This window comes from Copadichromis virginalis, linkage group LG20 (genome assembly GCF_057382275.1).
Source record: "Copadichromis virginalis isolate Kocher_CV1m ecotype Utaka linkage group LG20, C_Virginalis_male_GT1.1, whole genome shotgun sequence".
Lineage (NCBI taxonomy): Eukaryota > Metazoa > Chordata > Actinopteri > Cichliformes > Cichlidae > Copadichromis > Copadichromis virginalis.
Window position 1 is genome coordinate 8,285,274 of NC_140637.1, and position 22,356 is coordinate 8,307,629.

The 22,356-nt window shown below is 38.4% G+C and overlaps 1 protein-coding gene and 1 long non-coding RNA gene across 3 annotated transcripts; one reads left to right on the plus strand and one right to left on the minus strand.

The window, feature by feature from the left end:
- Nucleotides 1-1,034: 1,034 nt before the first annotated feature.
- Nucleotides 1,035-6,494, minus strand: LOC146684290 (uncharacterized). 2 transcript variants are annotated; one of them, XR_014917201.1, is made up of 4 exons: nt 6,142-6,494; nt 3,076-3,231; nt 2,531-2,623; nt 1,035-2,230 (listed from the first exon to the last, which is right to left on the minus strand). It is a non-coding gene; the product is annotated as an uncharacterized LOC146684290 (long non-coding RNA). The 2 variants fall into 2 exon arrangements; XR_014917200.1 differs by lacking the exon at nt 6,142-6,494 and adding an exon at nt 3,582-3,912.
- A 2,989-nt stretch (nt 6,495-9,483) lies between these two features.
- Nucleotides 9,484-20,234, plus strand: LOC146684291 (uncharacterized). The gene is made up of 10 exons (XM_085444620.1): nt 9,484-9,880; nt 10,012-10,734; nt 11,097-11,690; nt 11,807-12,538; nt 12,760-13,524; nt 13,870-14,899; nt 16,226-16,402; nt 18,572-18,748; nt 19,015-19,061; nt 19,275-20,234. Exons 1-10 carry the CDS (start codon nt 9,484-9,486, stop codon nt 19,796-19,798), a joined length of 5,166 nt encoding a protein of 1,721 aa, XP_085300746.1. The 3' UTR covers nt 19,799-20,234.
- Nucleotides 20,235-22,356: the final 2,122 nt, after the last annotated feature.

Consider the following 22,356-nt stretch of genomic DNA (forward strand, 5'->3'; position numbering starts at 1 on the left):
ATTATATATTTATTCCTTAACAATACTTATCTTAATACACTGACACTAAAAGTTTGTTAGTAATTTAACTTGAAATTGTGCTAAATTCATAGACTCACCCAGTTAAGATATTTACCAAAATGTTACATTCAAAGTCCTCCTTAATGAACAACGATGTTCTAATATTTGTATAATTAGTTGTAAGTATTGATTTTAAAATGTGTTTGTATTTTATTCAACAGATTGTCATGCTGGTTTGATCATTTCTATTATGTAGCTGTGTCCGCTAGTGGTACAAACTGAAGGCTGGCTTGAATGCCATAGTGATTCACTTTTGCCTCTTGAAATACAGATTGACATTACACTCAAAAAAATGAAACGTTGACTTTAATTAAAATTATTTTGTCAACAGGTTCCACGAAATTGAATTATGTTAGTTTAAAGCAAAAATCTTTAGTTCATCTAATTTAAAAAAAAAACTACTTAAGATTAACAAGACATATTTAAGACTAACTAAATCAAGTTATGTTGTATGAACATAGATGATATATTTTCAGGTTAGATAGTTTAGATTAGTTACTTCAACACATTTCTTATTTGTGGCAGTAAAATGTTAAATTTAAGTTAGATTAATTCAAATATTATATTTTCAGCCACCTTGTGCTTTATTAATTAGTTTTACATAAATCTATTTTGTCAACAGGTTCCACACAAATGAATTAAGTACATCCAACTTATTTTTTAAAATTTATTTTATTGCCAACACATTCAGTGAGCATTTGTGTAAACCCAGTCCAAAATAAAACACAACAGCTCATTAGGGTTAGTAATTAACAGTATGTAGACAGATGCAACATCAAGACTTTAAATTAAATGTCTGTATCTACCAGAAATAGAAGAAAAAAAACGCATTGAAGATCACATAACACATTGATAAGATGACACTTGAGTTATGCACATGTGATGCTAGTAAGGTCTGTGAGTGTTTTTTTCTTTTAGTGTCTAAAATGGATAGCAAAGTTGCTATTTGCAATGATTGCTTAGGGTCAGTCCAGTAACACAATGCCAATGAAGTGCTTTCCTTTAACAATGCAAAGTGAAGTGTCCACCTCAACAGCCACAATTTAAAAAAAAAAAAAAAAAAAATGTAACAACAACAACAACAACAACAACAATAATAATAATAAATAGTCCACTGATATTAGCAATCAAAGAAAATTACATCACCATCCCAAATAAAACTTTAACAAAACATGCCAACATTATGGTCTAACAATAAAACAGCTTGTCAGCGTTCAGTTTTTTTGCAACAGCACAGCAGTAACCATTTAACACTCGCCACTGTCAACATTTATTTTACCAGTGTTTGGGCAAAAAACTTCAGATGTAAACATTTTAACATGGAAACAATTGTTCGTCTTTAAAAGTCCACAAAATATACATTCATCCTGCATTCCCAACTTGGATGATCTGATATCCTCGTGTTGGTGTTGTTCCCAGACCATCATGAAAATGTTGTTCCAGGTTCAACATTGCAAGTGACCAATCACATTGTTGTGACGTTATTCTATTCCAAGCCATTCGTGCATTTATGAAATTCCAATGTTGCAAGGACAATATCAATTCTGCTTACTGTTTATTAAAGGGTTACGGTTAGGGTCAGTTGATCGGCGGACAGAGGCGGTTTCTCGCAGCTTAAGTACAGTTTTTTGTTTTACGCCGGTTTTTCCCGAAGTCGCAAAAGTATGACGTCACAACATTCTGATTGGTCACTTGCAATGTTGATCCTGGAACAACATTTAGTATGATGATCTGGGAACAACACCAACACGAGGATATCAGATCAACCTCCTAACTTACCCTTATTTTTAGTATGTATTGCAATTACCTTTACAATGCACACAATGTAACACAAACTGAATATGAACATATTTCCACCTCATAACAATATGCCTTGAACGCTAATATACACACCACCCTTCAACATTTCTGGTGCAGTATCATCTCTCAATTAAATCCTTTAAATCTCAATACTTTTGATTGTCTCTTAGCTTTCAGTCTTGAGGTTAACTGAGATTCAGTGCATATATCCCACCCATTAAGAGTGCACATGCAGAGGCCAGGTCTTCCAGGTCATGCAGGACACACTAGATGGTTATACCCACATCGGCTGGAGGAGTGCTGGCATCAGCTCTTTCGATGGTAAAGATAGCAAGGGTAATTTGTTCCAGCTCCCTCTGAACAGCTGTAGCTTAGACACAAAAACATAGAAAAATGGCATCCAGTTTTAAAAAAAGAAAGAAAAAGGGCCAAAGCTACCCTTTAATGACGTAAACACAATATTAGGAACATGCACCCCAGTGTGCCACTATTTTAGACTACAGATTCAACGATAAATATAAATAGTTTGGGTATACAAGAAGATTTCCCAAAACATTTAAACAGGTTCCATGCAAATTACAACAACAACAACAACATTACAACATGCAACAACATTAGTTATTCAAAATTTGGTTTAATACAGATAAAAAACTAAACTAAAATTACCAACCAATTATTCTTTGAAGAGGATGCTTGGGTCTTCATTCAGGTAAAAAGGTAGTGCCCTGAGGACACACTCCCTCCCCTTTTCAATGGTTTCCTTCTGTAGAGAGTGGCAGAGATACAGGAAGAGAAAACAGATATACTTTAGGATGACAGAAACTCACATTATACGCAAAATGAATGACATATCCACTGCACAGATAGACATGTACACAAGACCAACTAATCATCACATGGACATGAATAGTTAACCTGTTGGGCAGGGTTTCCACCACATTATATATGTCCATAATGGAGGTAAAGACAAACTAATACATCATCTTTTTTGCATTCAAAACATAACATAAAAACATTCACTTCTGGTTTAACCTAAATCAAGGGATCAGATTTTACATATGTTTAGGTAATTTAAATTTTCCAACGTTTTGAGTACCAAACTTTGTCTTGCTTAATATAAATGTAAGTGCACTGTGCAGCTACCATACACTAGCTGTTTAAATTTGAAAATGATCTTATTAGCCATAATATTTTGCTACCAACAGAATAACGCACCTGTGTGGCTGGGGCCAAAGTTTGTCTAATTTTCTTCCCTGCAACGCCTCCTTTTTTCTTGAAGACTTTTATGAGCTGGTCAGTGTATTGGTCAAGTTGTGTAAAAAGCCTTGGAACATGTGCAGCAGTAGTAATCCTCACATATTCTGCTTCCACCTGAAAATATGTCAACAAACACAACATACTGTACTGTAAATATACATACTATATGTACACATATACAAACTAAAACTAATGTAGTAAGACCTCATTAAAGCTATAATTTTAACACAAACATTTACACAAAATGCTAATGGAGCCATTACAGCTTTTATTGTTATTTATCAAGTTCCAAAAAATATTGATCACAGCTGATCTGAAAAGAATTTCATGCCTCAGGCCCTTGAACTGCAACCTTTACCATGGTTCAGATGTGGAGAAGAAATAACAGGGGCATGGGATGGGTCACAAAAGAAAACTTAACTTATAAAACAGTTTTGTTTTTAAAAGTATAACAGTTCACATACCACATACAAGCTCAGCAATACCACATACACCACATCAGTATAGGAGGGAGCAGGTAAAGGCAGGATCTGAGATTTATAAAGAAAAAAAATAATTAATTCCTTAATTTCAAGAAGCAAATTATTGTTTGAATTACAACTAAATAAAATACTACTCAGAAGAAAAGCAAGAGATTGACACGGCCATGTGCTAACTTTCTATAGAAGCAATTATCACCAGGTCTGTCGACCTCCATTGTCTGTCCACTCATATGTCTTGAATAATTTTATTAAAAAAATTAAGTGTGTACTTTCACAAACTGTAATTTATAACTACATTGATATTAGGGTTGCCAACTCCCTGAAAAATAAATAAGGGACACCTCGTGGCCAGGGCCGGGCGACCCAGTTGTCTTCACCCTTCCCAGTGTGGTGAATTTTCTAGCTCTTTTTTTGTGTGTGAAATTATTTTTTTAACCATTTGACTTGAAGTTGATTTAAGTACATGCATATTCTATTCTTTGTGATATGAACACATGTGAAACAAATGATCATTTAGCCATTTATTTTTAGCTCAAAATGACAACATTAACACATAAAACAGGTCTCTTTCTTAAACAGAAGCCTGTCATGCTTAACTTTTGAGAATATAAGTAAATCTTTCTTTAAAAGAACTCTGTCCTGCTTAACTTAAAATAATAGAAAACAATAGAAAGAAAAATATTCTTGTAACAGTGCACATTTAGTGCATTTAGTACAATTGGCTTCAGTTGAGGTATTATTTCAGCTTTTCTAATGCTAATCAGCTGCTCCTGTTTGTAAACCCGCTTGTTCCCATGATTACGCATCTTAACTCATCATCATTATTCATCTATGTATTACTTTTATGTATTAGTCATCTATTTGTTGTAATCATCTATCCTTGCAGTTGTTTATTACACAAAATAAATTATATTATCACACTTCTGGCCACATAGCGCTGATATTCACTGCACATGCCCATATTAACTTTTTCCAGCCAGGTGTTTTCCTTTTCCCATTCTTCCCTTTCTCTGAGGGGAACAAACATTGCTGCTCTAACGCTGGGCTCACACTGTGCGGTTTTAGGCCCATTTTGAGCCGATTTTTGAGTGATCGGACCGATTTTGGCCTTCATCGTGCGTCGTGTAGTATACGTGGGGTAACGAGAAGTGATTAACACCTCACGACCAGCTCCCGATCATCAATCGCTCGTGAAGGTGTCACCACAGCCGCTCACACTGCTCACGCGCAAACACGTAAACGTCGGTGAAAAAGACGGAGCAGCACGGCTGTGCAGCGTGTGATCTGGACACAAGCGATGGAGGCACAACTTGTAGAACTTCGAAAAGGCTCAGATGAGCTTTCCAATGTGGCCTCACAAAATGATCACGACCACAACAACCGTGAAAATAGTTGGATTTACATTGCTGCTCAATCACAGCTGCCTGATCAATGTTTTTCATTAGCAATTTAGCAAAGTTGATGGTGGTGGTGTGCGTGTCTGTGTGAGTGAAAGACAGAGAGAGAGAGGGAGAGCGACAGATTTTCTGTTATAACCTTCATTTTATGGAGGCACAGTGTGAGCACTCAGGTCGCATCAGAGCATCGGGCGGTATAGTGTGAGACCTGCATCGTGACCTACCAACGTCTAACCCCTGCGAGTCAATCGTGCAGTTTGAGCAGGAGCTGAATAACGTGACTGAAAAAATCGCACAGTGTCTGCCCAGCTTTAGGTGTACTGTCGTCCGAGACTTGCACCGCAGTGTCAGCGTTTGTTTCCCTGTTGGCCATGCTTGTTGTTGTGGTCATCTGTTGTCTTCCGGTATTTTCTCCGTAAGCGACCTTTCCTCGACCAATGAGACGAGCGGTAATCTGAATTGTCATACTCGAATTGTCATAAGTGTGCTGTCAGCTCATTGGTCACAAAGCAGGAGAGGGGCTGGGAATTATGTTTTCAAACAAAGCGTTAATTCCATTAACATTTATAGACTACTTTTGATTCTCACTGTATTACGGGACAAAGTGCGTCCCTTATTAGCTCAATACGGGACGTGTACTTTTGTTTCGAAATACGGGACGATTCCGTATTTTAAGGGACGGTTGGCAACCCTAATTGATATGTATAACTCCGCTAGGAAACATGCTGTATTTACAGACCATTTTTACATAATACAGATTACTGATAGAGCAGAACAATGGTGTCACAGTGGCTTTCGCCCTTGACTTTTTGGATTTTAAATGTCACTTTATGCTATCCTTGCTATCCTATTCGATATTTCCGACTCTCGGATTACAGAAAAGGAATCCCAAGAAAGCAAATGGAAAAATAACCCCTTGAAAGAATAACCCCATGAACCCCTGTAGCTAATCCCTTAATAAAACAAAAAACAATAAAAATGTTTCTTACACAGTCCACAAAATAAGCATGTCCAGGACCCAGTAAAACTAATGTAAAACAAGCACACGCAAACGATATAACATGTCTTGTAAGACAAACGCAAAATATAACCATGCTGGACATATAGATACTACACAACATAGTCAAAGAAAAAAGTGGTCTTACCTCTCAAAGAAACAGCAGCTTGGCGCCAAAACAGCCTTTTTCAGTTAAATTTGAAGTCTTGTGCATGAGCAGGCACAAGCCGTGAAACCTTCTTGTTCTGCGCGGTTTCATTACAACTGTTTTTGCATTACTGCCACCTTGTGGATATACAAGGTATATCGATCCTAATTGACTTAACTTAAATGTTATGCGATCAAGTAACACATTAGTATTATGTACGTTGAATAATAGACACAATTACGTAGACTTGATTAGAAAAACATATGTTAACTTAACAAAAACATATATTTTAAGTAAAATGAAAATAAATAATTAATATACACTGAACAATCCACCTCATTCATTTTTTTGAGTGTAGGGAAACATGGGCACCTGGTTAGCATGCTAACTTGAGTAGATATACGTTTCATGTTCTGAACAAAAGAATCTCACACATTGCACCATATTGTTTAGTCTGATGGAAGTATTTTGTGATCTGTGTTAAAGCAAACAAAAACCAGACTCTTCTGCCACAAAAAGCACAGAAAGAAACAGCGGTAACCCTCCAGACTCCAAGAATACAGCACCAAGGTAAGATTTTTATGAAATAATTTTACAGTTTCTGTTCTATCACCAATAACACCCAATTTAAAATCCCACTGATGTTAGTAAATATATTAAAAAAATCACAATTACACCCTTGGAATAGTGTTTTCTGACAGTTCAATGTCTGGTTATAAAAGTACAATATTTATGGTTTTAGCTTTTTGGAAGAGTTTAGGGAAGGTGGTTCTCACCCAAGATTTGACGTTATGGGGCCCATCTGTTTGATGTGGTGCAGTTGTCCTATTCCCTAAGAAAAATTTAATGTTCAAATTAACATACTATTGAATTTATAGACTGATCATTTCTTTACTTTTAGGCAAACTTACAAAATCAGTGAGGGTTCAAACAAAGTGTTCCCTTACTTTAGAATAGAGGATACTGGACAGTAATCTACATAAAACTTCAGAGGTAAATAAAAGATGAGATATTTACAAATGTTTAGCATTTAACTTAACCTTAAATCTGAACAGCAATATTATAAGTTTGATTTAATTGTAAAAGAATAAAAGGAAATGGAGATAATATGAGAAAATGCCAAAGTGAAGCGTCAGTGATACACTTAACCAGAATGAAGATAATGATATCACAGTTTATTTATCCTGCTGTGCTGACAAATAAAATATTAATTAAAAATGTCTTCTCTCTTGATGCTCAACCACATGATGTGACCACAGCAGTGCTACCAAAACAGGTGGGTAGTAACTAATTACATTTACCCCTTTACATTCACTTGAGTAACTTTTTGGAAAAGAATACTCTTAGGAGTAAAAAAAAAGGGGGAAAAAAGTTTACTAGTTTTACTACACTGTACTTTGAGTAATATTATTATGGAGTATTGTTACTCTTACTTGAGAAAATGTCTGGCTGCTTTACTCAGTGTGTATATATACATATGTATATATGTAAATGTATATGTATATGTATATATAAATTCCCCGCTCGCCCCTGTAGGCGGTTTATCCTTCAAGCTGGGGTCCTCTACCAGAGGCCTGGGAGCTTGAGGGTCCTGCGCAGTATCCTAGCTGTTCCCAGGACTGCGCTCTTCTGGACAGAGATCTCCGATGTTGTTCCCGGGATCTGCTGGAGCCACTCGCCTAGCTTGGGAGTCACCGCACCTAGTGCTCCGATTACCACTGGGACCACCGTCACCTTCACCCTCCGTATCTTCTCGAGCTCTTCTCTGAGCCCTTGGTATTTCTCGAGCTTCTCGTGTTCCTTCTTCCTGATGTTTCTGTCATTCGGAACTGCTACATCGATCACTACAGCTGTCTTCTCATGTTTGTCTACCACCACTATGTCCGGTTGGTAGGCCACCACCATTTTGTCCGTCTGTATCTGGAAGTCCCACAGGATCTTAGCTCGGTCATTCTCCACCACCCTTGGGGGCATCTCCCATTTTGACCTCGGAACTTCCAGGTTATACTCGGCACAGATGTTCCTGTACACTATACCGGCCACTTGGTTATGGCGTTCCATGTATGCCTTTGCTGCTAGCATCTTGCACCCTGCTGTTATGTGCTGGATTGTCTCTGGGGCATCTTTACACAGCCTGCACCTGGGGTCTTGCCTGTCTTTCAGTCCAGCTTTGTCCAGCCACTGGTAGGATTTCTGGATATCAGCCACCTCCACTATTTGCCGGTGGTACATACCGTGCAGGGGCCTGTCCTTCCATGATGGTTCCTCGTCTTCCTCCTCTTTCTTGGGTTTCTGCTGCCTGAGGTATTCACTGAGCACGCTGTCAGTTGGGGCCATCTTCGTGATGTATTCGTGGATGTTTGTTGTCTCATCCTGGACTGTGGTGCTGACACTCACCAGTCCCCGGCCCCCTTCCTTCCGCTTAGCGTACAGCCTCAGGGTGCTGGACTTGTGGTGAAACCCTCCATGCATGGTAAGGAGCTTTCTTGTCTTTATGTCAGTGGCTTCTATCTCGTCCTTTGGCCAGCCTATTACCCCAGCAGGGTACCTGATCACGGGCAGGGCGTAGGTGTTGATGGCCCGGATCTTGTTCTTACCGTTCAGCTGACTCCTCAGGACTTTCCTGACCCTCTGCAGGTACTTGGTGGTTGCAGCTTTCCTAGTGGCCTCTTCATGTTTCCCATTCGCCTGCGGGATCCCCAGGTACTTGTAACTGTCCTCTATGTCTGCAATGTTGCCTTCTGGTAGTTCGATCCCCTCAGTTCTGACTACCTTCCCTCCCTTTGTTACCATCCGACTACACTTCTCCAGTAGCTGGATAGCGTGGTGGTTAGACTACACGCCTTTGGAGCAGAGAATCGCAAGTTCGATTCCTGCTAGGGGGGTCTGTATCCACTAAGGGTTTTAAGGCCACACCCCCTATGCTAAGCGAGGCGAGAAGTGGGCTACTGGAACAAGAAGGTATCTCGGGCTACAAGTTTCTTTCTTCCAAGAAGGTGTTACATCAAAGAATGACATGCAGTTGTATTGTTTTTTTTTGTTTTTTACAGCAGTCATATTGCTACTATTAGTAAATTGCTGTAATTGGTGAATACTATGTTGTTTATATGATTTTTTTTGCTCTATCTTTTTGCTTTAGAGAAAGATGCTGTAAAAATGAAGCAAATTTTGAAGAAGTCATTAAATGAAAAGTATAAAGAACAGATTAAGGAAGAAATCGACACAGAACTCTGTGTACAAAAGGAAGAAAAAAAAGTGCCACCCGACTACAAAGATATGTTTAACGTGCGAACAGTGCTAACAACAGGAATAGCTGGTGTTGGTAAAACATTTCAATCAAGGATGTTCATGCTTAACTGGGCAAAAGAGAAGACCAACAGAAACATAGACTTTATAGTTTCATTCCAGTTCAGTGAGCTGAATGAAAGAGACCAAGTTCAGAGTATGGAAGAACTGCTGAATGATTACTTCAGTGATATTAAACAACAAGGAGATCTCTCCTACGACAAGTTTAAAATACTTTTTATTCTGGATGGCATGGAAGAATGTACATTTCCTCTGAATTTCAAAAACAACAAGATACTGACTGACATGAAGGCACAGGCCACAATGGATGAACTGCTAACAAACCTAATCAAAGGGACTCTGCTTCCTTCTGCTCATCTCTGGATCATCTCTCGACCCTCAGGAGTTGATAAGATTCCATCTGATTATATCCAGAAAGTTACAAAATGTCAAGGTACTGAACAAAATTAAGCTTTAATAACAGCACACTGGTTTGTTTACTTAAACAGACTTAAAAAAAGATACTTTTAATAACGATTAACATCATTCATGGTACATATCTTTTATTTTGTTCTGTCTTTTCAGAGACCTCAAAGAGATGGACAAAACTGGTGACACATCTGCGCGTCAGACTTCCTAAAGAAAACCCTCTGACTGAAAACAAAAATCATCCTAACCAGAACACCACAGAACACATCATGAGAGAAGACAGTACTGCAGAGGGCACTGATGAACAGAAAAAGAAACAGACTGTGGTGAAAGTGAAGACAACATCTGATATCTTTAAAGACACGAATGGGAAAAAAATCAGAACTGTGCTGACTGTTGGAGAGGCTGATATTGGAAAATCCTTCCACGTACAGAAATATATAAAAGAGTGGGCAGAAAATACAAACCCTTCAGGTTTTACTGGGTTTTTAACATCTATGTTTGGTAAAGGAAAAGAAAAACAACTAGGAATATTTCCACTCAAAGTCTCTGAACTTAATGAGATGAAAGCTAACAAAATTAGCTTAGTGGGTCTTCTCAACCATTGCTTGAAGGAAACCAAAGACTTTGTCATCACTGAGTTTTCAAACTTCCCAGTTTGTTTCGTCTTGGATGGACTTGACAAATTTCAGCTTCCACTTGACTTTGACACAAACACCTTGTCTGATATCAGTGAGCCAGCCTCAGTGGACGTGCTGTTGACCAACCTCATCAAAGGGAACCTGCTTCCTTCAGCTCTGTTGTGGATAACGTCCCGACCTTCAGCTTTTAATCAGCTAAATGTTGAAAAACGTGTTGACAGGGTGACAGAAATACGAGGTAAGATAATTATTACAGAGACTATACCTTAAAATTAAATGCAACCAAGGGTCTTTATAGTATAATATCATCCAAAAGTCTTGAGTTACCACCCATTTCTAATTCTTTATACATTTCTAGGAAAATGGGAAATAGATGCAGTGATTAATTGAAACATGTACAAACTACATATTTTTTCTTAATCCAACATATTACTACAAGATTCCCGCCTCAGTGAAGGAGTCACACTAAAGAAGAATGAGATGTTATTGTATTTATTTACAACAGCCATATAACTGCTATTATGACTTTTGATTAAATTGTTGCAATTGCTGAATACTACATTGTTCATACGAATTTTTGGCTCTATCTTTTTGCTTTAGTGAAAAATGCAGGAGAAATTCTGAAGTCTGCAATTTGCAAAAAGTATAAAAGCCAGAGAGAGGAAGAGATCGACACAGAACTCCGTGTACAAAAGGAAGAAAAAGAAGTGCCACCCGACTACAAAGATATGTTTAATGTGCGAACAGTGCTAACAAAAGGAATGGCTGGTGTTGGTAAAACATTTCAAACAAAGATGTTCATGATTAAGTGGGCAAAAGAGAAGACCCACAAAAACATAGACATTATAGTTTCATTCCAGTTCAGTGAGCTGAATGAAAGACAACACAAAGTTCAGAGTATGGAAGAACTGCTGAATGATTACTTCAGCGATATTAAACAACAAGGAGATCTCTCCTACGACAAGTTTAAAATACTTTTTATTCTGGATGGCCTGGAAGAATGCACATTTCCCCTTAATTTTATAACTAACAAGGACCTGAGTGTCATGAATATAAGGGCCACAATGGATGAGCTGCTAACAAACTTAATCAAAGGGACTTTGCTTCCTTCTGCTCATCTCTGGATTATCTCTCGACCCTCAGGAGTTGTTAAGATTCCATCTGATTATATCCAGAAAGTTACAAAATGTCAAGGTACTGAACAAAATTAAGCTTTAAAAGACAACACACTGCTTTCCACATTTAAACACAATTAAAAATTATTTTAATAATTGATGTTGTTCATGGTATGTTTATCTTTTTTTTTTCAGAGACGTCAAAGCGATGGACGAAGGTGGTGACACATATGCGTGAAAGACTTTGTACAGAAATCACTCTGATTGAAGACACCAATCATCCTAACCAGAAAACCACAGAACACATCATGAGAGAAGACAGCACTGCAGAGGTCACCGATGATCAGAAAAAGAAACAGACTGTGGTAAAGGTGGAGGCAACATCTGATATCTTTAAAGATAAGAATGGGGAAAAAATCAGAACTGTGCTGACTCTTGGAGAGGCTGATGTTGGAAAATCTTTCCACGTACAGAAATTCATAAAACAGTGGGCGGAAAAGAAAAACCCTTCATTTTTCACTTGGGTTGCAGACAGAACAAAAGCTTTTTTTGGTATAGGTGAAGAAAATGAACTAGGAATATTTCCACTCGAAGTCTCTGAACTTAATAAGATGAAAGATAAAAATAGCTTAGTGGGTCTTCTCAACCATTGCTTGAAGGAAACCAAAGACTTTGTAATCACTGAGTTTTCAAACTTCCCAGTTTGTTTTGTCTTGGATGGACTTGACAAATTTCAGCTTCCACTTGACTTTGACACAAACACCACCTTGTCTGATATCAGTGAGCCAGCCTCAGTGGATGTGCTGTTGACCAACCTCATTAAAGGGAACCTGCTTCCTTCGGCTCTAGTGTGGATAACGTCCCGACCTTCAGCTTTTAAACAGCTGAATGTTGAAAAATGTGTTGATAGGGTGACAGAAATACGAGGTAAGATTATCATGCAATTAGATATCATTGTGCATCTTTGTAGAACATATGTCAGACAAAAAAAGAGTCAAAATACTAAAAAAAAAAAAAACTTTCAGAAAAGACAAATGTAGTAAATATTATAACTAATATGACTAATAACAAATTTTTTATTGCTGAAAACAAGACAAATGTGCACAATGTATACTTGTGTAATTTCTGTTTCTAATGTTTTCTTACAGAGAAGCCTGATATCACAAGCCAACGCAAACTCAAGTCTCAACTAAAGGAGCAGTTTACTCGTGTGTCTGAGGGCATCGACAGGCAAAAAACCTCTGCTGTCCTGAATGAGATCTACACAGAGCTCTACATCATAGAGGGACAGAGTGGAGAAGTCAATGAGCAGCAGGAGACCAGACAGGTTCAAAATGCAAAGTTCAAACCAGTTAAACAAGAAACAGCAATTAAATATAATGAGATCTTCACATCTGGTGAAAATAAACATATTAAAACTGTGATGACAATTGGAGTGGCAGGCATAGGAAAAACTATCGCATCAATGAAGTACATGCTGGACTGGGCTGAGGGTAACGCAGTTCAAAACATTTATTTCATGTTTCCACTTCCTTTCCGAGAGCTTAATTTGAGAAGAGAGGAACAACTCAGTTTTGAAAACCTTCTTCATCAGTTCTTTCCAGCTATGAAGACCTCAGAAATAACTGACTATGACAAGTACAACATTCTGGTTGTTCTGGATGGCTTTGATGAATGTCGCCTTGATCTTAACTTCAGTGAAAGTAATAAATGCACCGATGTGAGAGAGCCAACATCAGTCAATATTCTGCTGACCAACCTCATCCAAGGAAATCTGCTTCCTAAAGCTCAAATCTGGATCACCTCCCGTCCTGCAGCGTCGAACCGTATTCCTGCTGATAAAGTTGACCGGGTCACAGAGGTGCGAGGATTCAATGATGAGCAAAAAGAAGAGTACTTCAGGAAGAGGTTTAAGGACAAGGATAAGGATAAGGACAAGGACAAGGACGAGGACAAGGACAAGGATGAGGACAAGGATGAGGAAAAAGATGAGGACAAGGACGAGGACAAGGACAAGGATAAGGACAAGGAAAAGGATGAGGACAAGGACGAGGACAAGGACGAGGACAAGGACAAGGATGAGGACAAGGATGAGGAAAAAGATGAGGACAAGGACGAGGACAAGGATAAGGAAGAGGACAAGGATGAGGACAAGGACGAGGACAAGGATAAGGAAGAGGACAAGGATGAGGACAAGGACGAGGACAAGGACGAGGACAAGGACAAGGATAAGGACAAGGACAAGGACAAGGAAAAGGATAAGGCTTTGGTTGAAAAAATCCTCACCCATGTGAAGAAATCAAGGAGCATTTATATCATGTGTCACATACCAGTTTTCTGTTGGATCACTGCAAAGGTCCTGGAGGAATATGTGACCAAGAACCAAGATGATGAAATGCCCAAGACTCTAACTGACATGTACACATACTTTCTTTTGATTGAGTGCAGACAGGCTAACAGAAAGTATAATGAAGATAAGACAAGTGAAAGTTGTGAGATAGATAAATTCTGGAATGAAAGAAACAAGGAAACCATTATATCTTTAGGCAAACTAGCTTTTGAGGAGCTTGTTAAAGGAAACTTTCTCTTTGATGAAGAAAACCTGAAAGAGTGTGGTACTGACATCACAAAAGCTGCTGTTTTTTCTGGGATATTGACTCAGATCGAGAGAGAAGGTCCTTCACTGTACCTACAGAAACTGTTTTGCTTTGTTCATTTGAGCATTCAGGAGTTCCTGGCAGCTTTCTATGTGTTTTACGTCTTCAGTAACAAAAGTGAAAATCTGCTTACCCCACCTCCTTCAGTGGTTTCAGATTTGCCTGCATCCAACTTCTACAAGAAAGCAGTGGACAAAGCTTTAGATAGTAAACATGGAGACTGGGATCTGTTTCTCCGCTTCCTGCTCGGCCTCTCACTGGAGACCAATCAGAAACATCTGAAAGAGCTGCTGATAGACGACAAAAAAAATAACAATGTGACCAACAAGGAGACAGCTGAGCACATCAAAAAGAAGATCAACGAAGACATCAGTGATGCAGATAAAAACCTCAACCTTTTTTACTGTTTGAATGAGCTTAATGATCACTCTCTTGTTAAAGACATCAAAGAGCAACTGCGATCAGGAAAACAGAATTTTGAAGATTACTCTGCTGGTCAGTGGTCTGCTCTGACGTTTGTGCTGTTGACGTCAGACGAGAAACTCGATGTGTTTGATCTGAAAAAGTATCGGAAATCAGAGAAAGTTCTTCTGGGAATGTTGCCAGTGGTCAAAGTCTCAAAAACTACCTTGTAAGTACTTTTGAATAATTACTTTTGTAATTCAGTGTGCACAAAGTTTAACTATCTAAACGGGTTTCACAGAGAAGGAGAACTCCAGTGAGTTTAGTGGGAGATTCAGTCAATTCAGTGTCATTTATCAAGTTTGAATTTCAAACTTTCTGCTTTAACCTTCTAGGACCTGGCGTCCACATATGTGGACATCACATTTTGGGTAGTCTAGACCAAAATACCTAAATTTACTCTACAAGGGCCTGATATCCACTTACAATGACATTATACTGCTACTGTTCTATCAAAATCTAAAACGAATGTCCTCATATGTTGATCTCATTTTTCTCAGAAACAAAAATTAGGTAAAAATAAAAATCTGGTAATTCTTTGTTTTTACATTCATCAGGTCCCACTCAGCCCAAATAGCAAAGAAAAATTAAAAATGCATGCCATGAAAGAGTTCGGGTCTTAGGAGGTTAATTCAGAGGGTTTAAGAACAACTTGACATTCACTATTCAGTAGTTACAGATAACTTTGTGGAAAGTCACCTATTTTCAGTAATTGGATAATTGACTGACAAGCAGTTTCATGGTCAGGTGAGTCATGTTCCCTTGTTACTTCATAACAGTGGAAATGTGCCACTGGCATTTATTGATGATGTGGGCAGGGATAGCTCAGTAGGTAGAGTGGTCGCCAAAGGTCGGGGGTTCGAATCCACTGAAGGGCTACCCTGAGGTAGCCTACCTCTGAGCAAGGTACCATCCCTACACACTGCTCCCTGGTGCGCCTGCTTACTGGGTGCCCACTGCTTCACTGAGTGAATGGGTCAAATGCAGAGAGAGCAATTTCCCCATGGGGATCAATAAAGTATACATTATTATTATTATTATTATTATTATTATTATTATTATTATTATTATGTGATTGCTGATGTAAGTCACAGGATGAATTCGGAAGTTTGCAGCCAAACACTGGAAAACTGATCAGACGGTGTTTCCGACGGTGAGTCCTGACATGCTAGATTTTTTTTAAGGCAAATAAATGGGATATTTGTGATATTAATTCAAAGCCTCTGAAAATGGCGAACTATGTTTAAAAGTGTCTGTAATTTCTAAAGTAAATGAAAAATTTTTGTAGATCTCCTTGAATCTAAGTGGAAACCCTCATCGTCTTAATTGTTCTATTTAAATTCCAATGTGGTGGTGCACAGAGGTAGAGCTATAAAAATTATGTTCTGTCCAACAACTAATTTATATAACTGTATACACTGGTCTTTTAGTTACTTGAACATACTAGTGCAAAGTAACAGTTCATAGCACTTTGCTGTATGTCTCATTTTCACAGGCTGACTTGGTGTGAGCTCTCTGAAAAAGCCTGCAGTGGTCTGACATCCTCAGTCCTAAGCTCTGCATTCTCAAACCTTTTGGAGCTGAACTTTAGCCATAATGATTTGCTTGATGTGGGTGTGCAGCATCTTGCAGAAGGCCTGAAGAGTTCACACTGCAAACTGGAGATTCTGAAGTAAGTGTGCATAAATCAGACTGCCAAAGAGGGTTTTGTTGTCTTTTCTTGTTAGAAAGTTAAAAGGTTTCCATATGGTACAAAGTATAACAGACTGTTAGGTTGCTGAGACGCTAGACTGTTTTTAGCCACATATGAATTTTATTAGAGACAAATATTTTTTTACACTTTAGTCAAAGTGTGCAGAAAAGCTGTACCTCAACAACATGATTGCTTTCCAGTACCATTATATCCTAAGCCCAGACTAAAGGGGGATGAAGGGGGGTTTCTGAATATAGAAACCAATTAAATGGTCTACCTGGCCTCATACTTTATGTAAATAGGACATGACATTTCTGTGAAAATTTTGTCAAGTTTACCTAAGCAGGGTAATCACAGCATTCAAATGTTTTATGTAAATACAGTGGGGCAAAAAAGTATTTAGTCAGCCACCGATTGTGCAAGTTCCCCCACCTAAAATGATGACAGAGGTCAGTAATTTGCACCAGAGGTACACTTCAACTGTGAGAGACAGAATGTGAAAAAAAAATCCATGAATCCACATGGTAGGATTTGTAAAGAATTTATTCGTAAATTAGGGTGGAAAATAAGTATTTGGTCACCTCAAACAAGGAAAATCTCTGGCTCTCACAGACCTGTAACGTCTTCTGTAAGAAGCTTTTCTGTCCCCCACTCGTTACCTGTATGAATGGCACCTGTTTGAACTCATCATCTGTATAAAAGACACCTGTCCACAGCCTCAAACAGTCAGACTCCAAACTCCGCCATGGCCAAGACCAAAGAGCTTTCGAAGGACACCAGGAAAAGTATTGTAGACCTGCACCAGACTGGGAAGAGTGAATCTACAATAGGCAAGCAGCTTGGTGTGAAAAAATCAACTGTGGGAGCAATCATCAGAAAATGGAAGACATACAAGACCACTGATAATCTCCCTCGATCTGGGGCTCCACGCAAGATCTCATCCTGTGGGGTCAAAATGATCATGAGAACGGTGAGCAAAGATCCCAGAACCACACGGGGGGACCTGGTGAATGACCTGCAGAGAGCTGGGACCAAAGTAACAAAGGTCACCATCAGTAACACACTACAACGGCAGGGAATCAAATCCCGCAGTGCCAGACGTGTTCCGCTGCTGAAGCCAGTGCATGTCCAGGCCCGTCTGAAGTTTGCCAGAGAGCACATGGATGATACAGCAGAGGATTGGGAGAATGTCATGTGGTCAGATGAAACCAAAGTAGAACTTTTTGGTATAAACTCAACTCGTCGTGTTTGGAGGAAGAAGAATACTGAGTTTCATCCCAAGAACACCATACCTACTGTGAAGCATGGGGGTGGAAACATCATGCTATGGGGCTGTTTTTCTGCCAAGGGGACAGGACGACTGATCCGTGTTAAGGACAGAATGAATGGGGCCATGTATCGTGAGATTTTGAGCCAAAACCTCCTTCCATCAGTGAGAACTTTGAAGATGAAACGAGGCTGGGTCTTCCAACATGACAATGATCCAAAACACACCGCCCGGGCAACAAAGGAGTGGCTCCGTAAGAAGCATTTGAAAGTCCTGGAGTGGCCTAGCCAGTCTCCAGGCCTCAACCCCATAGAAAATCTGTGGCGGGAGTTGAAAGTCCGTGTTGCTCGGCGACAGCCCCAAAACATCACTGCTCTCGAGAAGATCTGCATGGAGGAATGGGCCAAAATACCAGCTACTGTGTGTGCAAACCTGGTAAAGACCTATAGTAAACGTTTGACCTCTGTTATTGCCAACAAAGGTTATGTTACAAAGTATTGAGTTGTATTTTTGTTATTGACCAAATACTTATTTTCCACCCTGATTTACGAATAAATTCTTTACAAATCCTACCATGTGGATTCATGGATTTGTTTTTTCACATTCTGTCTCTCACAGTTGAAGTGTACCTCTGGTGCAAATTACTGACCTCTGTCATCATTTTAGGTGGGGGAACTTGCACAATCGGTGGCTGACTAAATACTTTTTTGCCCCACTGTACATTCACTGCAGCAACTTGATGTTAAAGAGAAGGTGATATGATCATCTTATTAAAGACATTAATGTGTCATGTGTTTATTGAATCGTTCTTTGAGTGTTTCAAACCTTTATCAAAAAGTCAGAAAGACCATCAAAATAATTTATCTCTGTGTGTTCTGCAGATTGTCTGGTTGTCAGGTAACAGAGACAGGCTGCTCTTTCTTGGCCTCATCTCTCAGATCGAATGCAGCCTCCCTCCTGAAACATCTGGATCTGAGTTATAATCACCCAGGAGACCTTGGGACCAGAGAACTCACTGATATAAAGGAAGATCCAGATATGAAGCTGAAGACACTGCTGTAAGTTATAAATATAATTGTTAATATAGTATATAGAAATAAAAGGCATTTATTTCTAATAATATAGAAGGATCTTTTTCTGAGCCTACGTCAACTTTAAAGCAAAATTATAACAGAACCTGAAATAAAAAGTCAATGTTTCATTTATAACATAAATTAAATTTGAAGTCATATTTTTTCCACTCTGTTTGAAAATTATTGCTGCACTACTTCCTCACCCTACCTTACTATACCTAATACTATATATAAAATAAAATCTTGTACAGTTTGGACCATGGTGGAGAGCATCGGTTAAAGCCGGGGATAAAGAAGTGTAAGTTGGTCTCTGATCTTCAGTGTTTTGTCAAGTAGTCACCAAGTTAAAGCTCCAGTTGCTCATTTTTGAAATCAAAATCACTAATTATAATTTGCTATACCTGCTAATGTTGTTTTGATTTGTTGTTTTGCTTGTATTTTTTTTATGTATTTATATTTTGTGGTCTCTCCAGTACACAAGGATATCAAATTCTTGCGTTGTCTTTCTCAGATGGTGTAGAACTGAAGTTTGATGAAACTACGGCAAGCAAAAGGCTTGTCCTAGAAGGAGACAGAAAAGTAAAAACTGTAAAGAAGGTAGAGGAGAAACCTGCACGACCTGAAAATGAAGACAGGTTCAAGAGGTCTCAGGTGTTTTGCGTCGAGGGACTGAAAGGTCTCTGCTACTGGGAAGTGGAATGGAGTGGGACGGTCTGCATTGCTGCAGCATACAAAAGAGTGGGTAGAAATTGGGATAGTAGTGGTGGCCTTGGATGCAATGAGATGTCCTGGGCTCTGTCCTGCTCTAAGACTAAATGCACTGCCTTGCATGGGAAGACATCAACACAGCTGGAATTACCTTCCAGTAAAAAAATAGCAGTGTTCTTGGATTGGGAAGGTGGAATTCTGAGTTATTACAGTGTTTCATCAGAAAAGCTGAGCCTCATACACACCTTCCATGCAAAATTCACAAAGCCGCTCTTCCCAGCGTTCTGGTTTAAAACAGGCTCTGTGACCTTATGTGACATTAATTAAATCACTGTGGTTGAAACAGGTTTGATAAACTGATCACCACAGATGTTCTTCGTATTTCATTCAATTAACATTTCAGTTCCTTAACATGTAAAATTACTTTGCTGTTTTTCTCTTTTAGATGTGACTTGTTTATAAATAGTAAACAATAAAGAAAAAAGAACAATGTAAAAAGAAAACTAAGCTTTTGTAATATCATAAAGTTACATTTGCCCAACATCCAGAGGTCCTTAAAACGCACTAACCCATGGCAGTTGTAGATCTGCTATGATACAGGCAGCTCTGTATGTCAAGATAAGGGACAGTCGCTGATTTCACTCATTTCTTTCTAAAACTTGTTTGTTTCCTTGTTTAATCACTTATATTTTTCTAAGTGTAAGATATCCTGATAACGATGATGAATATTACGAGTTTCAATTATGTTTTTTTTTTACTTCAGTTCTGCCTTGTTCTTGTTTTCATTACTTTAATTTTATATTTTGTAAATGACAATAAAGCAGAACATGTACAAGAAAGAATACATAACTGTATCCCTGTCAAATAATACTTACATGTCCTCTTGAACATTAACATTTTTCTTTCAGACATTATTGTCAGTATCATCAGCAGTGAAGACTGATGGTCATATATAACTGTACATACAGAAACCTGATTTTTTGATATACATAGATATAAAAAAAATAAATCCGCTGATTAAAGTCAGACTGTGCTTGAGAAATTGATAAAAAAAATAATTTAGTTTTACCAACTTTGAAAGCGTGCGCGCGAGAGAGAAAAAGGCTTCACTAGTAAAAATTTATGGAGAGTTGATCCCAAAGTCAAATAAATGTATGCCAAAAAATATCAAAATGTCACACCTCACAGACTTTGATTTGTTAAGGACAAATTACTCACATTTGACTTTGGCTCACATCACAGGATTAGGTTTTTATCAGGTGTGTTTCTTAACTGATACATCTGGAAACTTGAACACAAAAACACTTCTGAATGTCACCCGATGAGTGTTGTGGTTGGACTGTATCTACTGCCTTAGTCTTTATCTTCCTAATTATGTGTCAGTTGATCGCTTGTCCAGGTGGTAATTCCTACATCCACGTCTGTCTTTGTCTCTGTCCAAATTTCTTTTTTCATTCACGCTTTCTAACATAATTTCAGTCGAGCAGCTGTCAGACACAATTTATTTCTCTTCTCTTCCATCTGGATCCTGATCAAACTTTACTGTGTTACACTGTGAAGAAGCCTGGTTGACTATAGGAATAATTAGGGGAGTAATGGCAGCTGCAGTTTTCAGTCTTGGTATCCAGGTCTCAAACACATGCACAATCATAGACATTTACAGTACAATAATGTGATGTTAAAACAGCCCATTTCCCCTGACACATACAGTTATATTCATGGCAGTTGAGTCTGTTGGGAGTGATTATTTCCATCGGTGTCCACCAGACTGTAAGAAGAGAAGAGAAAAACTGAAATAAAGACCTTTTGCATTTACAGTAAGGTAAGCTTAGCAGCTTCCATGTCCAAAATTGTCTAAACCTTCTTAATGTTAAATTTGACTACTTTATTTCATTCTTTCCTCCTTAATCTTTGCTTAAAGTCACAGAGCATAACCAATGATTTATATCCTTTTTAGTTTGTGACCAGTTTGAGCCTTTCTGGTTAATCAAAGAGTAAAGAAACAATATTTCAAATATTCTAAAAATCACTGTTAAAGCTAAACATCCTTACAGTGGGGACAGTTTGCATACTACTCAAGACACAGCTTGTTTACTTAAAATTGGCACAGGCCATTGTGCATTTTAACATTATATTATTGTATGCATCCATCTTTTTTTGTTTGTTTTTTTGTTTTGTTTTGTTTTGTTTTTTTTGTTTTACCAAAATTCGCATCGAAGCTGACATGTTTGGGCATTTTAATGTTGGAGGCAATGAATTACACACATAATATAGGAGTGGATGGTGGCTAGAATGAAAGCAGTTACAAAGGAAGAGATGGAAGTAGAAGAGAAAGGAAGCATCTGGGACAATGTGGCAACGAGCGAACTGAAGGCCTTTTTGCACCACAATCCAATTCATTGTTTCCATAAACCTATTTTTTGACTGAGTCTGTGAAGAGCCTTAAAGAAAATCACAATAAAAAATTTAGTTCCAGTTCTCACGTCACGGGCCTTATAAAAGCAACAGACCTGTTTGATTTGCTTAGGATCTCTCCTGTTTCTGCTTCTTTCACTCCATACTATTGATCTGCTGCAGCTAATTGACAACACATTTAGGGCCCCTCACGCTCTTTCTGTCTCACTCTGCATCAGTCTCTTAAGATTTGTTTTGATTAGAGAGCTGCCTGAGCACGCTTTGAGTTGAATGAATGAATGGTTTGTGTGGGTTACAGACTTTGTGAGAAATGTGTGGACGTCTCTGCTTTTGAACTAGAAAATGTACATTCCTTTTGCAATGATCAAAAAACCTTTTAAAACCCCACAGGCCCTGTTAAATGATTATGTTGACCTTTTTAATAGTGTATGCGCATCTACTGACTAATAAAACATTTAATTAATTTTGGC

What these genes read in the sequence shown, in the direction of transcription:
- LOC146684291 (XM_085444620.1), top strand. Translation starts at nt 9,484, where the DNA reads ATGTTCATGCTTAACTGGGCAAAAGAGAAGACCAACAGAAACATAGAC. An exon ending in TAGGGTGACAGAAATACGAG is followed by an intron (nt 12,539 to 12,759) that starts GTAAGATTATCA and finishes GTTTTCTTACAG; the next exon opens with AGAAGCCTGATATCACAAGC. An exon ending in AAAGCCGGGGATAAAGAAGT is followed by an intron (nt 19,062 to 19,274) that starts GTAAGTTGGTCT and finishes TGTCTTTCTCAG; the next exon opens with ATGGTGTAGAACTGAAGTTT.